The sequence below is a fragment of the Delphinapterus leucas genome, chromosome 5 (assembly GCF_059928025.1).
Source record: "Delphinapterus leucas isolate spDelLeu-1000000601 "Yukka" chromosome 5, BTC_Dleu_Yukka2, whole genome shotgun sequence".
In the NCBI taxonomy this organism is placed as follows: Eukaryota; Metazoa; Chordata; class Mammalia; order Artiodactyla; family Monodontidae; genus Delphinapterus; species Delphinapterus leucas.
Window position 1 is genome coordinate 76,341,069 of NC_143133.1, and position 17,052 is coordinate 76,358,120.

Below are 17,052 nucleotides of genomic sequence, written 5' to 3' on the forward strand. Positions count from 1 at the left end.
AAAAATTTTTTTATTTATGTGTTTTTTAAATTAATTAAATTTTTTGGCTACGTTGGGTCTTGGTTGCTGCACACGGGCTTTCTTTAGTCGCGGTGAGCGGGGGCTACTCTTCACTGCGGTGCGCGGGCTTCTCATTGCGGTGGCTTATCTTGTTGCGGAGCACAGGCTCTAGGCGCGCGGACTTCAGTAGTTGCAGCACGTGGGCTCAGTAGTTGTGGCTCGCGGGCTCTAGAGCGCAGACTCAGTATTTGTGGCGCACGGGCTCAGTTGCTCCATGGCATATGGGATCTTCCTGGACCAGGTATCGAACCTGTATCCCCTGCATTGGCAGCCGGATTCTTAACCACTGCACCACCAGGGGAGTCCTGGTCTTAATACATTTTTTAAAAAAATGTTTATTTTATTTTTGGCTGTGTTGGGTCTTAGTTGTGGCATGTGGGATCTTTCGTTGCGGTGTGTGGGCTTCTCTCTAGTTGTGGTGCAGGGGCTCCAGAGCGCGTGGTCTCTGCAGTTGTGGTACATGGGCTCCTTAGTTGGTGGGGCTCAGATTGCGTGGGCTCTGCAGTTGTGGTACACGGGCTCATTAGTTGGTGGAGCTCAGGCTCAGTTGCCCAGTGGTATGTGGGGTCTTAGTTCCCGGACCAGGGATCGAACCCACGTCCCCTGCATTGGAAGGTGGATTCTTAACCACTGGACCACCAGGGAAGTCCCTGCCTTAATACTTTTTAAAAGCTTTTCCCCCCAGTATTACCTAATTTGTGGTTTTTTAAAAGAAAAAAATTTCAAAACAATTTGTTGGTGTATAAATAGAAGGATAGTATTTATTATGTAAATTCTGAGAGTATCAGTGGTATTAAATGCATGGGTCTGAAAATGATATTTATGGAAAAATTAATTCATCTAGTGCTGAAGAGCAGAGGAGATAAGAAGCGATCATCAACAGGAATCACTTGTTTCTTATTTCTCCCTTAGGTGGCCTACTTTTCAGGTTCACTTAGTGGGTGTCTTATGTTCCTGTATTGAGTGCTCAGTGTTAGGTGCTTTCTTCTACTCTCTGCTAATCTTCAGAACAATTTACTGAGGAAGACGGTGTTTACTGAGGGAGAACTTCAGGCTTGATAGCCTAAAGTGATGTGCCCATGGTCACATACAACTAAGATTCAAACTTCTGAATCTCATTTTATAGGTAATCATCATGGTAGGGGGCTGAGGATTTCCATTTGAGCCTTCAATCAAAAGAGTTTTCATTTTGTGGTTTTGATATCTAACCAGTTCACAAATTTTACTTTAGTGCGTTCATTTTTTTCTTAATGTATTTATTTATTTATATTTTGGCTGCATTGGGTGTTCGTTGCTGTGTGCTGGCTTTCTCTAGTTGCAGCGAGTGGGGGCTACTCTTTGTTGTGGTGTGTCGGCTTCTCATTGTGGTGGCTTCTCGTTGTGGAGCACGGGCTCTAGTCGCGCGGGCTTCAGTAGTTGTGGTTCTCGGGCTCTAGAGCGCAGGCTCAGCAGTTATGCACGGGCTTAGTTGCTCCGCTGCATGTGGGATCTTCCTGGACCAGGGCTCAAACCCGTGTCCCCTGCATTGGCAGGTGGATTCTTAACCACTGCGCCACCAGGGAAGTCCTCACAAATTCTACTTTAAAAGATGATGTTTTTGCCTATATGTGTGACTGAAAAATTACTAGCGCTTCTAGAGTATTTACGCCTATTTTGGTGAGTTGCACAGGCAGAAGCAATTTGTTTCGTTACGAAGAATTTAAAAGTAAATTATCCTTAGTTGATCCTTCATGTTAATCTGTAAGGGTATCAAATTTTTCTTCTGTTAACTTTTTTTGGTAACAGCTTGACTGATACACAATTGATGTACCATACAATTCAATGTAGATTGGCCTGTTCTGAACATTTCATATCAATGGAATCATATAATATGTGGCACTCAGTGGCTACCTTCTTTCACTTAGTATAATGTCTTCAAGGTTCATCCATGTCCTATGTACAGTACTTGTTTTCCTTTTACTGCCAAATAATACTCTCTTGTATGGATAAGCAACATTTTGTTTATCTGTTCATCAGTTAATGGATTTTTGGATTATTTCCACTTTTTGGATATTATGAGTAATGTTGCTGTGACCATTCTTATACAAGTTTTTGTGTAGACATACGTTTTTATTTCTCTTGGGTAAATATACACCTAGGAGTGGAATTGCTAGGCCATATGGTAATTGTGTTTAATCATTTGAGGGAACGGCAAACTGTTTTCCAGAGTGGCTGCACTGTTTTACAGTCTCACAAGCACTGTATCAGGGTTCCAAATTCTCCACAACCTAACAAATAAATGTTAACATCTGTTACTTTTGATTATAGCCATGTTGGTGGGTGTGAAATCTTCATCTCACTGTGGTTTTGTTTTAATTTCTCTCGTGGCTAATGATACTATGCATCTTTTCATGTGATTATTGGCCAATTATGTATCTTTTTTTACAAAAATACATTCAACTTTTTTTTTTTTTTTTTTGCGGCATATGGGCCTCTCCTGTTGCGGAGCACAGGCTCCGGACACACAGGCTCAGCGGCCATGGCTCACAGGCCCAGCCGCTCCGTGGCATGTGGGATCTTCCCAGACTGGGGCATGAGCCCGTGTCCCCTGCATCAGCAGGCGGACTCTCAACCACTGCGCCACCAGGGAAAGCCCACATTCAACATTTTTTAAGCTATCTTAAAATTCATCCAGGCTAAAGTAGGCATTCTGTTACCATGAGCTATTTATGTCTAATCTATAGTACCAGCTAATAACAGCTGAACAGTTATTAGGAACACATTTCACACTTATCACCACATTCTTTTTATTTTTCACTCTGTCTATTCCTTTCCTTGTCTCATGTTATTAAATACATCTATTACTGTAATGTATAATATAGACAAAATAATAACTGGTGTTTATGTGCCAGGCACAGGGGTTGAATGCTCTACAGGTATTATCTTAAATTCTCACAATTCTAGAAAATGAAGGTAGTGTTACTGTTATAGATGAGGAGGCTTGCCTGAAGTCATACTTATTATCTTGTGGCCAAAAAATAGACAAAAACAAATTGTCAAGGTGTTTTTTTCAGTATATTTTGTGGTTGACAACCCGTGTCCAAAAAACACACATGTTCTGCCTTTGAATCTTAAATTCTTTAGTAGTAAATCACTGGTCTGTTATTGTCAGCTGGTCGCTGTCCCTGTGGCTTTATGAGTATAATTTAAAACTGACCTGAGTCTGGGACTTCCCTGGTGGCGCAGTGGTTAAGAATCCACCTGCCAATACAAGGGACATGGGTATGAGCCCTGGTCCGGGAAGATCCCACATGCCGCAGAGCAACTAGCCTGTGCGCCACAACTACTGAGCCTGTGTGCTAGAGCCCGTGAGCCACAGCTACTGAAGCCCGCGTGCCTAGAGCCAGTGCTCCGCAACAAGAGAAGCCACCGTAATGAGAAGCCCGTGCACCACAACAAAGAGTAGTAGCTCCTGCTTGCCGCAACTAGAGAAAGCCCGCACGCAGCAACGAAGACCCAACGCAGCCAAAAAATACATAAATTTGAAAAAGAAAAAAAAAACAACTGACCTGAGTCTTCTATAAAACTTCTAAGTATCACTTGAAATTTTTAGCTTAAAACAACAGCCTCCCCACTCAAAAATGTTATTGCTTTAAGCTAACAATTTAAAATGGTAGATTTATCATTTACAAGGATCCAAAAAATTACCCAAGCCATAGCATCAGAAAATTTGGGTACATGGTTTTTTTAAGGATAATTCTGATTTTCAGAAGTTGATTGATACCTGATCAAGATAATTTTTCAGTTCTTAATATTTGCTATTACACATGTAGCATTACTGTGAAAATTAAAAGGGCTGTAATTCAGAAAGCCAATGATACTTTTTCTTCAGCAAAGCAGAAATAATGTAGTTATGTGTATTCTGAATTAAATCATTTACTGTTTCAATAAATGATAAAAACTGGCCATTTTGCCAATAATAGGGAGAAAAAATTCTTGGTTAAAAAATTTTTGCTCAGTATTGAATAATGTATGTATTGTTAGTGAGAATTGTATTTGCCTTATTTTATTATTTGAACATTAATCATTATATTTTTGTAGGAGAACGTCCGTATAAATGTGAGCTTTGTCCTTATTCAAGTTCTCAGAAAACTCATCTAACCAGACATATGCGTACTCATTCAGGTTGGTAAGAAATCGGAATTTTTCTATCATTTTTAGTAAACTACCATTATAAGGAAGTTCTTCTAGACCTGGAACTGGGTCATTATTTATGATTTATTTTTAATATAATTTGGATATTTATATACTTTTAATAATTTCAGTGTGTGGCTGCTGGGTTCCAGGGATTCTTACTTAGCTGCTTTCCTGAAATTTGGATTTGTGCTCTTGAGAGTTGATAAGGTTTCTGAGGATTGATTAACAAAAGCCAAACTTTAAGGAATGATTGATAATCCAGGATCCCAATTTATTAACCTATAATAAATAAAATACAGGACTATAACAAGTGAGAGATTTATCCACTCTAGAACTGAAATAATCATTGTCACCATCCAGAATTGGTCCCCATTATGAAGGTATATAGATGGCAAAGTTAAAAAGCCAATATTAGCATAGGTGGTCTTGAATGGATAATTATTTCATTTTGGCTACACTGACCCTTGGGTGATCCTAGAGATATTGACATGATCCACAACTTCCTTTCCTTTTCTCAGTAGATATGTTACCATTTCATCTTGCATGAAATATTTCATACTGGAGGAAATACATCCAGTTTGTATTTGCCTTTGTAATATTTTTGTAGGTATCACACTGGATAGTTCCCCCATCCTGCTAACATAGGAATTCATTTCCCATTGTGAGCACAGTGAATGTTTGTTAAAGGGAATTGACATCTTACTAAGTTTTTTCACAGACTACTCTTTTTTTTTTAACATCTTTATTGGAGTGTAATTGCTCTACAACAGTGTGTTAGTTTCTGCTTTATAACAAAGTGAGTCAGCCATACATATACATATATCCCCATATCTCCTCCGTCTTGTGTCTCCCTCCCACCCTCCCTATCCCACCCCTCTAGGTGGTCACAAAGCACTGAGCTGATTTCCCTATGCTATGTGGCTGCTTCCCACTAGCTATTGATTTTACATTTGGTAGTCTATATATGAACATGCCACTCTCACTTCGTCTCAGCTTACCCTTCCTCCTCCCCATGTCCTCAAGTCCATTCTCTATGTCTGCGTCTTTATTCCTGTCCTGCCCCTAGGTTCTTCAGAACTTTTTTTTTTTTTAGATTCCATATATATGTGTTAGCATACGGTATTTGTTATTCTCTTTCTGACTTATTTCACTCTGTATGACAGACTGTAGGTCCATCCACCTCACTACAAATAACTCAATTTCATTTCTTTCTGTGGCTGAATAATATTCCATTGTATGTATGTGCCACATCTTCTCTATCCATTCATCTGTCGATAGACACTTAGGTTGCTTCCATGTCCTGTCTGTTGTAAATAGAGCTGCAGTGAACATTGTGGTACATGACTCTTTTTGAATTATGGTTTTCTCATGGTATATTCCCGGTAGTGGGATTGCTGGGTCGTATGGTAGTTTTATTTTTAGTTTTTTTTTAACTTTTTAAAAAAAAAATTTATTTGTTTTATTTATTTATTTTTGGCTGCATTGGGTCTTTGTTGCTGCGTGTGGGCTTTCTCTAGTTGCGGTGAGCAGGGGTTACTCTTCGTTGCGGTGAGCAGGCTTCTCATTGCAGTGGCTTCCTTGTTGTGGAGCATGGGCTCTAGGCACACGGGCTTCAGTAGTTGTGGCTTGCGGGCTTTAGAGCGCAGGCTCAGTAGTTCTGGAGCACACACTTAGTTGCTCTGCGGCATGTGGGATCTTCCCGGACCAGGACTCGAACCCTTGTCCCCTGCATTGGCAGGCAGATTCTTAACCACTGCACCACCAGGGAAGCCCTATTTTTAGTTTTTTAAGGAATCTCCATACTGTTCTCCATAGTGGCTGTATCAATTTACATTCCCACCAACAGTGCAAGAGGGTTCCATTTTCTCCACACCCTCTCCAGCATTTATCGTTTGTAGATTTTTTGATGATGGCCATTCTGTGAGGTGATACCAAATTGTAGTTTTGATTTGCATTTCTCTAAGGATTAGTGATGTTGAGCATCCTTTCATGTTTGTTGGTGATCTGTATATCTTCTTTGGAGAAATGTCTGTTTAGGTCTTCTGTCCATTTTTGGTTTGGGGTGTTTGTTTGTTTTTTTGATGTTGAGCTGCATGAACTGCTTGTAAATTTTGGCGATTAATCCTTTGTCAGTTGCTTCGTTTGCAAATATTTTCTCCCATTCTGAGGGTTGTCTTTTGGTCTTGTTTATGGTTTCCTTTGCTATGCAAAAGCTTTTAAGTTTCATTAGGTCCCATTTGTTTATTTTTGTTTTTATTTCCATTCCTCTAGGAGGTGGGTCAAAAAGGATCTTGCTGTGATTTATGTCATAGGGCGTTCTGCCTGTTTTCCTATAAGAGTTTTATAGTGTCTGGTCTTACATTTAGGTTTTTAATCCATTTTGAGTTTATTTTTGAGTATGGTGTTAGGGAGTGTTCTAATTTCATTCTTTTACATGTAGCTGTCAGTTTTCCCAGCACCTCTTATTGAAGAGGCTGTCTTTTCTTCATTGTATATTCTTGCCTCTTTTATCAAAAATAAGGTAACCACATGTGCTTGGGTTTATCTCTGGGCTTTCTATCCTGTTGCATTGATCTATATTTCTGTTTTTGTGCCAGTACCATACTATCTTGATTACTGTAGCTTTGTAGTATAGTCTGAAGTCAGGGAGCCTGATTCCTCCAGCTGTGTTTTTCTTTCTCAGGATTGCTTTGGCTATTCGGGGTCTTTTGTGTTTCCATACAAATTGTGAAATTTTTTGTTCTAGTTCTGTGAAAAATGCCAGTGGTAGTTTGATAGGGATTGCATTGAATCTGTAGATTGCTTTGGGTAGTATAGTCATTTTCACAGTGTTGATTCTTACAATCCAAGAACATGGTATATCTCTCCATCTGTTTGTATCCTCTTTAATTTCTTTCATCAGTGTCTTATTGCTTTGTGCATACAGGTCTTTTGTCTCCTTAGGCAGGTTTATTCCTAGGTATTATTTTTTTGTTGTTGCAATGGTAAATGGAGTGTTTCCTTCATTTCTCTTTCAGATTTTTCATCATTAGTGTATAGGAATGCCAGAGATTTCTGTGCATTAATTTTGTATCCTGCTACTTTACTAAATTCGTTGATTAGCTCTAGTAGTTTTCTGGTAGCATCTTTAGGATTCTCTATGTGTGGTATCATGTCATCTGCAAACAATGACAGCTTTACTTCTTCTTTTCCAATTTGGATTCCTTTTATTTCTTTTTCTTCTCTGCTTGCTGTGGCTGAAACTTCCAAAACTATGTTGAATAATACTGGTGAGAGTGGAGAACCTTGTCTTGTTCCTGATGTTAGAGGAAATGGTTTCATTTTTTCACCATTGAGAATGATGTTGGCTGTGGGTTTGTCATATATAGCCTTTATTATGTTGAGGTAAGTTCCCTCTGTGCCTACTTTCTGGAGGGTTTTTATCATAAATGGGTGTTGAATTTTGTCGAAAGGTTTTTCTGCATCTATTGAGATGATCATATGGTTTTTCTCCTTCAGTTTGTTAATATAGTGTATCACATTGATTAATTTGGGTATATTGAAGAATCCTTGCATTCCTGGGATAAACTCCACTTGATCATGGTGTATGATCCTTTTAATATGCTGTTGGATTCTGTTTGCTAGTATTTTGTTGAGGATTTTTGCAACTCTGTTCATCAGTGCTATTGTCACGTAGTTTTCTTTCTTTTTGACATCTTTGTCTGGTTTTGGTATCAGGGTGATGGTGCCCTTGTAGAATGAGTTTGGGAGTGTTCCTCCCTCTGCTATATTTTGGAAGGGTTTGAGAAGGATAGGTGTTAGCTCTTCTCTAAATGTTTGACAGAATTTGCCTGTGAAGCCATCTGGTCCTGGGCTTTGTTTGTTGGAAGATTTTTAATCCCAGTCTCAATTTCAGTGCTTGTGATTGGTCTGTTTATAGTTTTTATTTCTTCCTGGTTCAGTCTTGGAAGGTTGTGCTTTTCTAAGAATTTGTCCGTTTCTTCCAGATGGTCCATTTTATTGGCATATAGTTGCTTGTAGTAATCTCTCATGATCCTTTGTATTTCTGCAGTGTCAGTTGTTACTTTTTCATTTCTAATTCTATTGATTTGATTCTTTTCCCTTTTTTTCTTGATGAGTCTGGCTAATGGTTTATCATTTATCTTCTCAGGACTACTCCTTTTAAGATTAAAAAAATATTTTCTTAAGCAAAAATTATTTTCCTCTCACCAAATACTTGATGGTTACTATGGAGGCACTTTTCTTTTTTTGGCTGCACATCTTTCAGGATCTTAGTTCCCCGACCAGGGATTGAACCTGTACCCCCTGCAGTGGAAGCGCAGAGTCCTAACTGCTGGACCACCAGGGAATTCCGTGGAGGCACTGTTTAATAGCTGGGTCATTTGACACATTTTATGGTTTGAGAGTCTTTTTTATGAATTTTAGTTTTTTTTTTTTTTTGGCCACTCCAGGCAGCATGTAAGATCTTAGTTCCTCCACCAGTGATCGAACCCGTGCCCCTTGCATTGGGAGCTCAGAGTCTTAACCACTGGACTGCCAGGGAAGTCCCTAGAATAATTTTTTAATAATTTTTATTAAGGTTTAATTTACACATACGAAAATGCACGCATCTTAGGTATATGGGGCAGTGACTTTATGTTTTCTCTTGTTTGACTACACCATCTAGGTGGAGACATGAAATGTTTTACCACCTTCAGAAAAGTTCCCTCCTTACCCTTTCTAGTCAGTACTCCCATAGTCCCCCCTCAACTGATACTCTGACTTATGTTAAAAAATGTAACATCTTTCTGTAAAATATTTTTGAGATAGATTTCATGCTGTATTTTCCCAACTCTAAATTTATTGCTGAATAGTATGCCCCTGTTACTCACTAATTAAAATTTCCCTTGTTACTCTTTCTGGGCTCTTCTTGATAAGCATGTGTAAAGCTTATAAAACTCCCTTTTTGAATTTGCCTTACATCTATAAATTCATTTGGGAAGAATTAAACAGACATCTGACATTTATAAAGATGAAAAGCAGGTAAATTTTACCAGAACTGGAAAAGGGAATTAAGTTAAAACTGTTGGTACAGGGCAAAAGAATTTTCATTCAACTAGGTATTAATAAGCTAAACTTGATGAATTGATTTTCCAATACAAGAAAGATTTGATGGCAATAAAGCAAAAATGGGGGTGGGGTGAATGAATCAAATAAATGATGTCACAGTTTTATACAGACTCCTAGGAACTCCCATTCTCTGACCGTTTCACAGGTGGGGGCTTGCATCTTGTTTGATGCTGGCTGTGAAAATACTCTCATTCATTAGGGCTTATAAAGTGATGACATTTTCTTTATAATTCTTTTAAGAGAACAACTATTTTCCTGAAGAGATAAACTCCATTTATCAGCTGTTTGTTTACTCAAAAGTAGGATTTATGTACTAAGGCAGGATAGGCACATGAAATCTTCCCTTTTGTTTACCTATTCTAAAACTTACCAGTTCATTCCAAAAGTGATGACTTACAGGTAATGTGTATTGACTGCTTGGCTATCTGTGCTGTGCTAAGAGCTCTATGTGGATTAGATTACTTATAGTTCACAACACTTAAGAATACTTTACAGATGAGGAAATTGAGCCTTAGAGAGTTTTCAGTATCTTGCTCAAGACTTCACAGCAAGTTGCAGAGCCCATATTTGATCTCCGCACGTATTTTTACTGTAGGACAAGTTCTTAACTGTTATGTCACATACCTTTTCCCCATTCTGTATCTATATATGTTAAGTAAATGTCTCCATTCAAGTCATTCAATGGAGAGGACAAGATAGGGCGAAGTATAGAGTAATGTAGCGTATTGTTAGAAACCTCTATTTATGAATCTGTTAGTGGACTAATATGGAAAAGAGTTGTCCAGTTAGCTGCATTTACAATCTGACATGGGCGGATAAGTTTTTGTTTTGTGATCGAGTATTCTATCATCAGACATTTTTTAATCATGTAAAACTCACCATCTACATGGTTTTACTTCATGTCTGAGTAGTTTTGCTTTATGAAAAAAATAATATTTGATGTAAATTTGAGAATGTTTGAGAGATGAATTTTCATAAATGTCAATTTCCATTTTTCTGCTATGCATTCCATTGGACCAGTGGGGTATGGATACCATTTGCTAATATTTGCTAGAGTGTGATCTAGATGGGTATGTATTCAGATAGAATGAGTTAATCTTAATGCCTTTAATTTGGGGGTTGGGGGTGGGCTTCTAGTCTTGTATGTACGTGTGATTACTTTCTTTGCTAATTTTATATACCATATATATTTGTATGCCCCTTTTCATTTACCTAGTTTCTTTGCCCATTCTTTAGAAGAAGGTGGGAGAAAATCAAGAAAAGATTTCTGACTTGTTATATTTTTGCTGCAGAATAGAAACCCCAGCAGTGAAAAAGTTTGCTAAGTGAAACTTGACTCAGCTCTTGCCACGATGCACAAAAGGGTTAAATTTAAAGAAAAATCCTTTTGCTCCCTGAAGCCAAAGCATTCTTTTAAAACTTTCACACGGAAGGTCTGGGAGTGTAGCCTAGAGTGTATAATATTTCTTTTGAAGACTCAAGGTTTATCTGAACTGTATGGGATTTTTATGTTCTATTCCATTATACATTTGTTTTAACTAAACATAAAAACTTTAAAATTATCTTATCTCTTTGAGTGCCCTTGTCCCAAAATTAACATCAAGAGCCCAAGTCACTTTTCCAGTAATTGTGTATTTCTTGATGAATCTGTGTCCTTTATTAGTGCTCGAGAGCCCTAGCTTGATGAACTTTTTTGAAGATGGTGATTAACTGATATAATTATTCTCCCATTTGTTATGAGAATCAATGTCAAGAGATAGAGGAAGGATATACAAATAAATATGGTAAATGTAATTTGCATGATAAAGTATTCAAGAAATAGTTTTGGTGGTTTTTTGTTTGCTTTTTTACATATATCCAATTCCTTGTAAGTATGCTTGAGTAAATCTTGAATTCATTTCTTAATGTATGCCTTCTGCAACGTCTCTTGCTTACCTTCAGGTGAGAAGCCTTTTAAGTGTGACCAGTGCAGTTACGTGGCCTCTAATCAACATGAAGTAACCCGTCACGCAAGACAGGTTCACAATGGGCCTAAACCTCTTAACTGCCCACACTGTGACTACAAAACAGCAGATAGAAGTAACTTCAAAAAACACGTGGAGCTACATGTTAATCCACGGCAGTTCAACTGCCCTGTATGCGACTACGCAGCTTCCAAGAAGTGTAATCTGCAGTATCATTTCAAGTCTAAGCATCCTACTTGTCCTAATAAGACCATGGATGTCTCAAAAGTGAAGCTAAAGAAAACCAAAAAGCGAGAGGCTGACTTGCCTGATAACAAAATCACCAATGAGAAAACAGAAACAGAGCAGACAAAAATGAAGGGGGATGTGACTGGGAAGAAAAACGAGAGGTCTGTAAAAGTGGAGAAAAAAGATAATGTTTCAAAAGAGAAAAAGCCTTGTAGTAATGCCTCAAGCCAAGTGACTACCAGAACTCGCAAATCGGCACTGGAAGCTAAAGAGATGGATGTGCACCCAGGAAATAATGCAGAAAAAAGCTGTAAAAGCAAGAAAAGCAAAAGGAAGACAGAAGCTGAAGCCCGTTCCTTACAAGAACCTGTGAATGATGAGGAACCTGTGACAAAAAAGAAAAAGAAGGCAGAAAGCAAATCCAGAAATAGTCAGGAAGTGCCGAAGGGTGACAGCAAAGTAGAGGAGAATAAAAAGCAAAGTATTTGCATGAAAAACAGTGCAAAGAAGAAAACTCTGAGAAGTAAATCATGTAAAAAAAGCGGCAAACCTGCTCAGAGGAGGCCCACTCAGATAGAGCCTCCTCCTCCCATGGAGTCTGCTGAGGGGGGGCCTGTTCAGACGGAGCCTCCTCCTGCCACCCCCCCATCTCCTCCTCCTCCCCTTGCCCCCGAGCGGCATGCTGAGGTCGAGGTGGTTCAGACGGAGCGGCCGCCTCCTCCCCCACCTCCCCCCCCATCTCCTCCTCCACCTCTTCCCCCCGGGGGGCATGCTGAGGTCGAGGTTGTTCAGAAGGGGCCTGTTCATGCGGAGCCTCCTCCTCCCGTGGAGCCGATCCCCAAAAGGTCTCCTCACAAAGATAATGGCAAGGAAAAGTCCAACATGCAGAGTGAAATGGTGCAGAAGGAGCAAGTCCTTATTGAAGTTGGCTTAGTGCCTGTTAAAGACAGGCAGCTTCTAAAGGAAAGTGCCGGTGCACAGGATCTCTTACCACCATCACCACCTCTGCCAAAGGAAGACTTAAAAGAGGAAGAGTCAGAAGACCAAAAATTAGTCCCTGCAGGGGAAGGACATAAAGAAGCTCCTCTTCAAAAAGTGGAAGCAAAAGAGGCAGATAAGAGTCTAGCTGGTCTTGCTGCTGTTACCAAGGCATCTGCCAGTATTTCATCCTCTGAACAAAACTTGAATATGCCAGAGGGTGAAACTTCAGATGGTAAACATCAGGCTGACGCTATGCTTTGTGAAATGAAGATGGACGCTGATGAGAAGAAAACAGAGAATCTCCCCGGCAGAGACTCGGCGGTTGAAGAACCAGCTTCACCACCACTTCTTCCTCTACCGCTAGAAAAATGTGAAGCAGTGTCCACAGCTACTGTGGAATCACCTCCTGTCACCGTGGCAGTAAATGAGTCTCAGGAAATGGATGAAGACGAAGGCATCCACAGTCACGATGGAAGTGACCTAAGTGACAACATGTCAGAGGACAGTGATGACTCTGGATTGAATGGGGCTCGGCCAGTTCCACAAGAGACTAGTAGAAAAAATGGAAAGGAAGCCTTGGCAGTCAAAGTGGCCGAGGGAGATTTTGTTTGTATCTTCTGTGATCGTTCTTTTAGAAAGGAAAAAGATTACAGCAAACACCTCAATCGCCATTTGGTTAATGTATACTTCCTTGAAGAGGCAGCTCAAGGGCAGGAGTAAATAAACTTTGGGCAAGGCTTCAGTTCTTAGTTTGTAAGGTCTGTGACATTTTGTATTCATTTGTAGTAGTAGACAACCTTTTGTTTTTAAAATTGCTTTAATTAGTATCCAATCTTGATTTTTAAGTGGCATTCTTTTCCTTAGGAATCCGTGTACCTATTGATGTACACATTTTAGCAAAGCCAAGGGAGTTAGTGTAATAAACCAGCAGACATCTAAATCTGTTAGCTTTTGCTTTTAATTGAACCCAGAAGGCCAAGGTGGTATTAGAGCATTCTATCGATTTGTTCAGCTATAACTTGTGAGTTTTTTCCTCATGTCTATCTTCCTGTTTCACGTTAGTTTATTCTTAATTCCTTGTTTAGCTCTGTAAAAATTAGCATACTTAAATAGCAAATTACTTGAAGAATTTGCCTGCTTTATATAAAGTTAGCACTTTAAAATTGTTTTAGAGATGAGAAGAGACATTTAAATTGAAGAGAAATTCTCCCAACAATGGACGTTATATCAGTCCAGGTATTTACTTCCTGAGTTTTGATCAGTATATGTGTTTTGTGTATGTCAATCGTCATAAAAAGTGGTTTTGGTGGGGTTTTTTTTTTTTTTCGGTGCTTTAATGCCTTAAGATGTTGCACATTGTTGTTTTTAACCTATGCAGTTAAATTTTTTCTAGAAATAGCATTTGTGTTGTAACACTTTATATCTATATATGCATGTTTATTTTGACCTCTTTGGAGGGATGCTTAAGTCTTGTTTGCAAAAGAGCAGTTTTCTTTTCCCCTGCTGCAATTGTCTTTTTTGCAGAATATTAGTCTGTTCAAATTTGTGAGCAAATGAAAGATGCCGGTTCAGTCCATTGATTTTGATTTTAACATCTTATATCTATGCCAGAATCTGTATTTCATATAAGTTATTTATTTTAAATTGATGTGGTGAATCACAGCTCTCAGTTTGAACTTTACAATAAATAAACCACTAGGCTGCATACTGAATGGATTTTTATCTCAAGTACCAACCGTAAGTAAACTTTTGGCCTGTTTTAGTAGATTTACTTCCTAAATGTATGGTGTTAAATCATATCTTAGAGGAAAACCTCTTCTCATAGATGGTTGGTGTTTTTATGGCTACTCGCTGAATAAAGAACTGTAATTTTTATCTGGAAGCTGCAAATCTGGAATTAGGAGGCATAGTTACTCCTTCAAGTTATACAGGATTATCAGTTTGTGAGATTCCAAAGCCATAGCAATTATGTGGAAAACCTAGGATGAGAAAGGGTAGTATGAGTGCTGGTAGACCAGCTGCTACTTCCTGTGAATTCAATGAAAAAGGCCTGGTGAAAGTTAAGTTCAGTCCAGATTAAAAAATCATACTTTCTCAGGGATGTCCTGGCTGTTCCCGGGACAGCCTTTTTCTACAGGTGAGGCCTCAAATGAATAGAAGCTATTCTGGTGTTCCTACAGGACCACTTTGTATGGCAAAGAGTATGTACCCCATATTTGTTAGTAGGTTCTTTGGCCAGTCACCAAAGAATATGAAAGACTCTAACATAGGTTTTTTTCCTTGCTGATAAGTTATTCATTACAGTAAAATAAAATATGATCCCAGTAGGGAACTTTGATTCCGATCCTCCCATGTTCTATTCTGAAGTAACCACTTTATATTTCATTTATTTTCTTTTGTCTGGTGATCTCTGAGGCAGGTTTCAGAGTTTGGCAATGCAACATGAAAGATTAGGAAAAGTATTAAAGTGTGGGTAGAAAACTTATTAACCTGAGAGTGAAATTTAAGGTAAAAGACATTTGAACCTTGGAATTGGCTGGGAGGCCAAAGATTTAAAGAAGCAGAAGATTTTCTCAAGACATGAGTAAGTTGTTTGTTACTGGTGTGTGTTTTGTTGAATTGTAGGTGAATTCTCAGCTCTGACAATCATTGTCAAACAGATCAATCTGCAAATATTTATGTTTTAAAACTTAAATTATAAAGTTAGTTAAACCTTTCTAACAACTAGATTTAATATTCATGGATACATTTTATGTTAAAAAGTTACCTTTTACAGTACATATGAAAATATTTGTGTTAAGTTCAAATTGGAGATTGGGAATCAGTTTGGGGAAGAGGTTTTGTGGATTCTTTGACACTTCAAAAGAAAAAAATATGACTTCTGGGGAATTGGACTAATTTTCTTATTTAGATTTAAAACTAGAATTCCAAAAACAAAAATGTGAAGGAAATTAAAACCTCTTATTATTAAAGTGATCTGTGAAAACATTGTTACTGGAAATTGAATGAACTTGAGGCCTTTCCTCCAGAAAACAAGGACTTGATTGTCAGGCCTATATTAGGTTCTGAACCTTAATGCCATGTATTTGTTCTTATTAAAAATTGTTTCATTGAAAAGTATATTAGTAATATGAACTTCTGGTCTAGTTGGGAGTTCTTCCATTTGAAAAATGTGCTATTTGCATGAGACTGTTTGAATCTTTTTGTTTTCTCAGTTTCCCCTCCACTGGATAGGATTGAAGCTAGACTTTTCCCTTTTGATAACAGAATAAAAAGTGAACATCTTGTTTATAAATTGATGTTTAGTATTAGAGTGAAAGTTGAAATACTTAGAATACATTATAAGCCTAATGCTAGGTAGCCTTGTAAAAATAGATCTCTTTTAACTATCTTCACCTATATTCACATTGCTTTTCAAGATATTTTAAGTTATATTTTTTTCCTCTTTTCAGAGCTGCTGCTTTGGGGCTCTTTTTTTTTTTTAAATTGAGGTGTAATTCACAAAGGGCTACATGTTATTGATAAGACTTCTTATAACTATTGCTAGATGTTTTGCTCTAGTCTTCCAGGAAGGGCCATTTTATTTTTTAGAGTCACTTCTAAAGTCATGTGGTCCTTAACTTTGGGGACTCTTGCATCTGAGTGCTAATTCAGATTTAAGCCTAAGTAACCTCATTGCCTCTCACCCCATGAATGTTGACAATGGATGAAATACTTTGCTGTAGTTCTGGACTAAAATGCTGGGGAAGAAACTTAATTTTCTTTTTTGCACAAATCAGGAAAACAGCTACTGTGCAGAGTTTCCTTTTGACCTCAGCAGATGAACTGGACTGATAGTGTTAATTCAGATTTAAGAAATTATCTGAATCTTGGTTTGAGTTGATTCGGGATCTACATGCAATATTAACTAGATCGGATACCTTTTATATTTTCACATGTATACATAGGCTCTCCTCACCCTCATCAACATCCATTAGTTATTGAACTTTGTGAACTGGCATTGAAACATTACAACAATGTTTTGTTGCACCAGTTTTGTAAAGTTTTACAGTGCAATACCTGTTACTTTTCAGAGACAAACCAAAGGTTAATTTCTCAAGGATCTTGCTGTTTGCTTTAGCAGCATTTGATGGAGTATCTTTTTTATATATATATACATTTGTAATAGATGAAAAATAAACCAGATTGCAAATCCTTTTTTTTTGAAGCAAAACCATGTACCAGGTTTTTGGTCCAAATTGTGTAGGATAAGTTAAATTGCATTCTATTAACCCATATGAGTGTATTTCTGTATGCATAGTTATGTTGAAATAAAGTTTTAAAAAGCATTTTATGCCTTTGTTTATTTTTGGTACATCAAATGTCAAGGAAGCCAAATTTATTTGGCCGGAACTGCAAGTGTATTAATAATTCTCAAAATATTTTCCCCCTGATAACCTAGGTAAGTAGAAAGGTTGTGGAAGTCTTTATTTGGGGTAAACAATCCAGTGGGTAGTAGTCCAAATCCTCTCTTCCTATAATCTGCATTCTGGGA

The 17,052-nt window shown here is 38.1% G+C and overlaps 1 protein-coding gene across 7 annotated transcripts in view; it reads left to right on the forward strand.

The window, feature by feature from the left end:
• Positions 1-16,846, forward strand: part of LOC111169240 (RE1-silencing transcription factor) — a 199,769-nt gene extending 182,923 nt beyond the window's left edge. For all 7 annotated transcript variants that reach the window (XM_089911979.1, XM_089911978.1, XM_089911981.1 and 4 more), the window contains 2 exons: positions 4,141-4,224; positions 11,287-16,846. In XM_089911979.1, the coding sequence (XP_089768105.1) occupies positions 4,141-4,224; positions 11,287-13,238 (2,036 nt within the window). In that variant the 3' untranslated portion in view covers positions 13,239-16,846. The remainder of the gene's footprint in view (positions 1-4,140; positions 4,225-11,286) is intronic.
• The last annotated feature ends 206 nt before the right edge of the window (positions 16,847-17,052 follow it).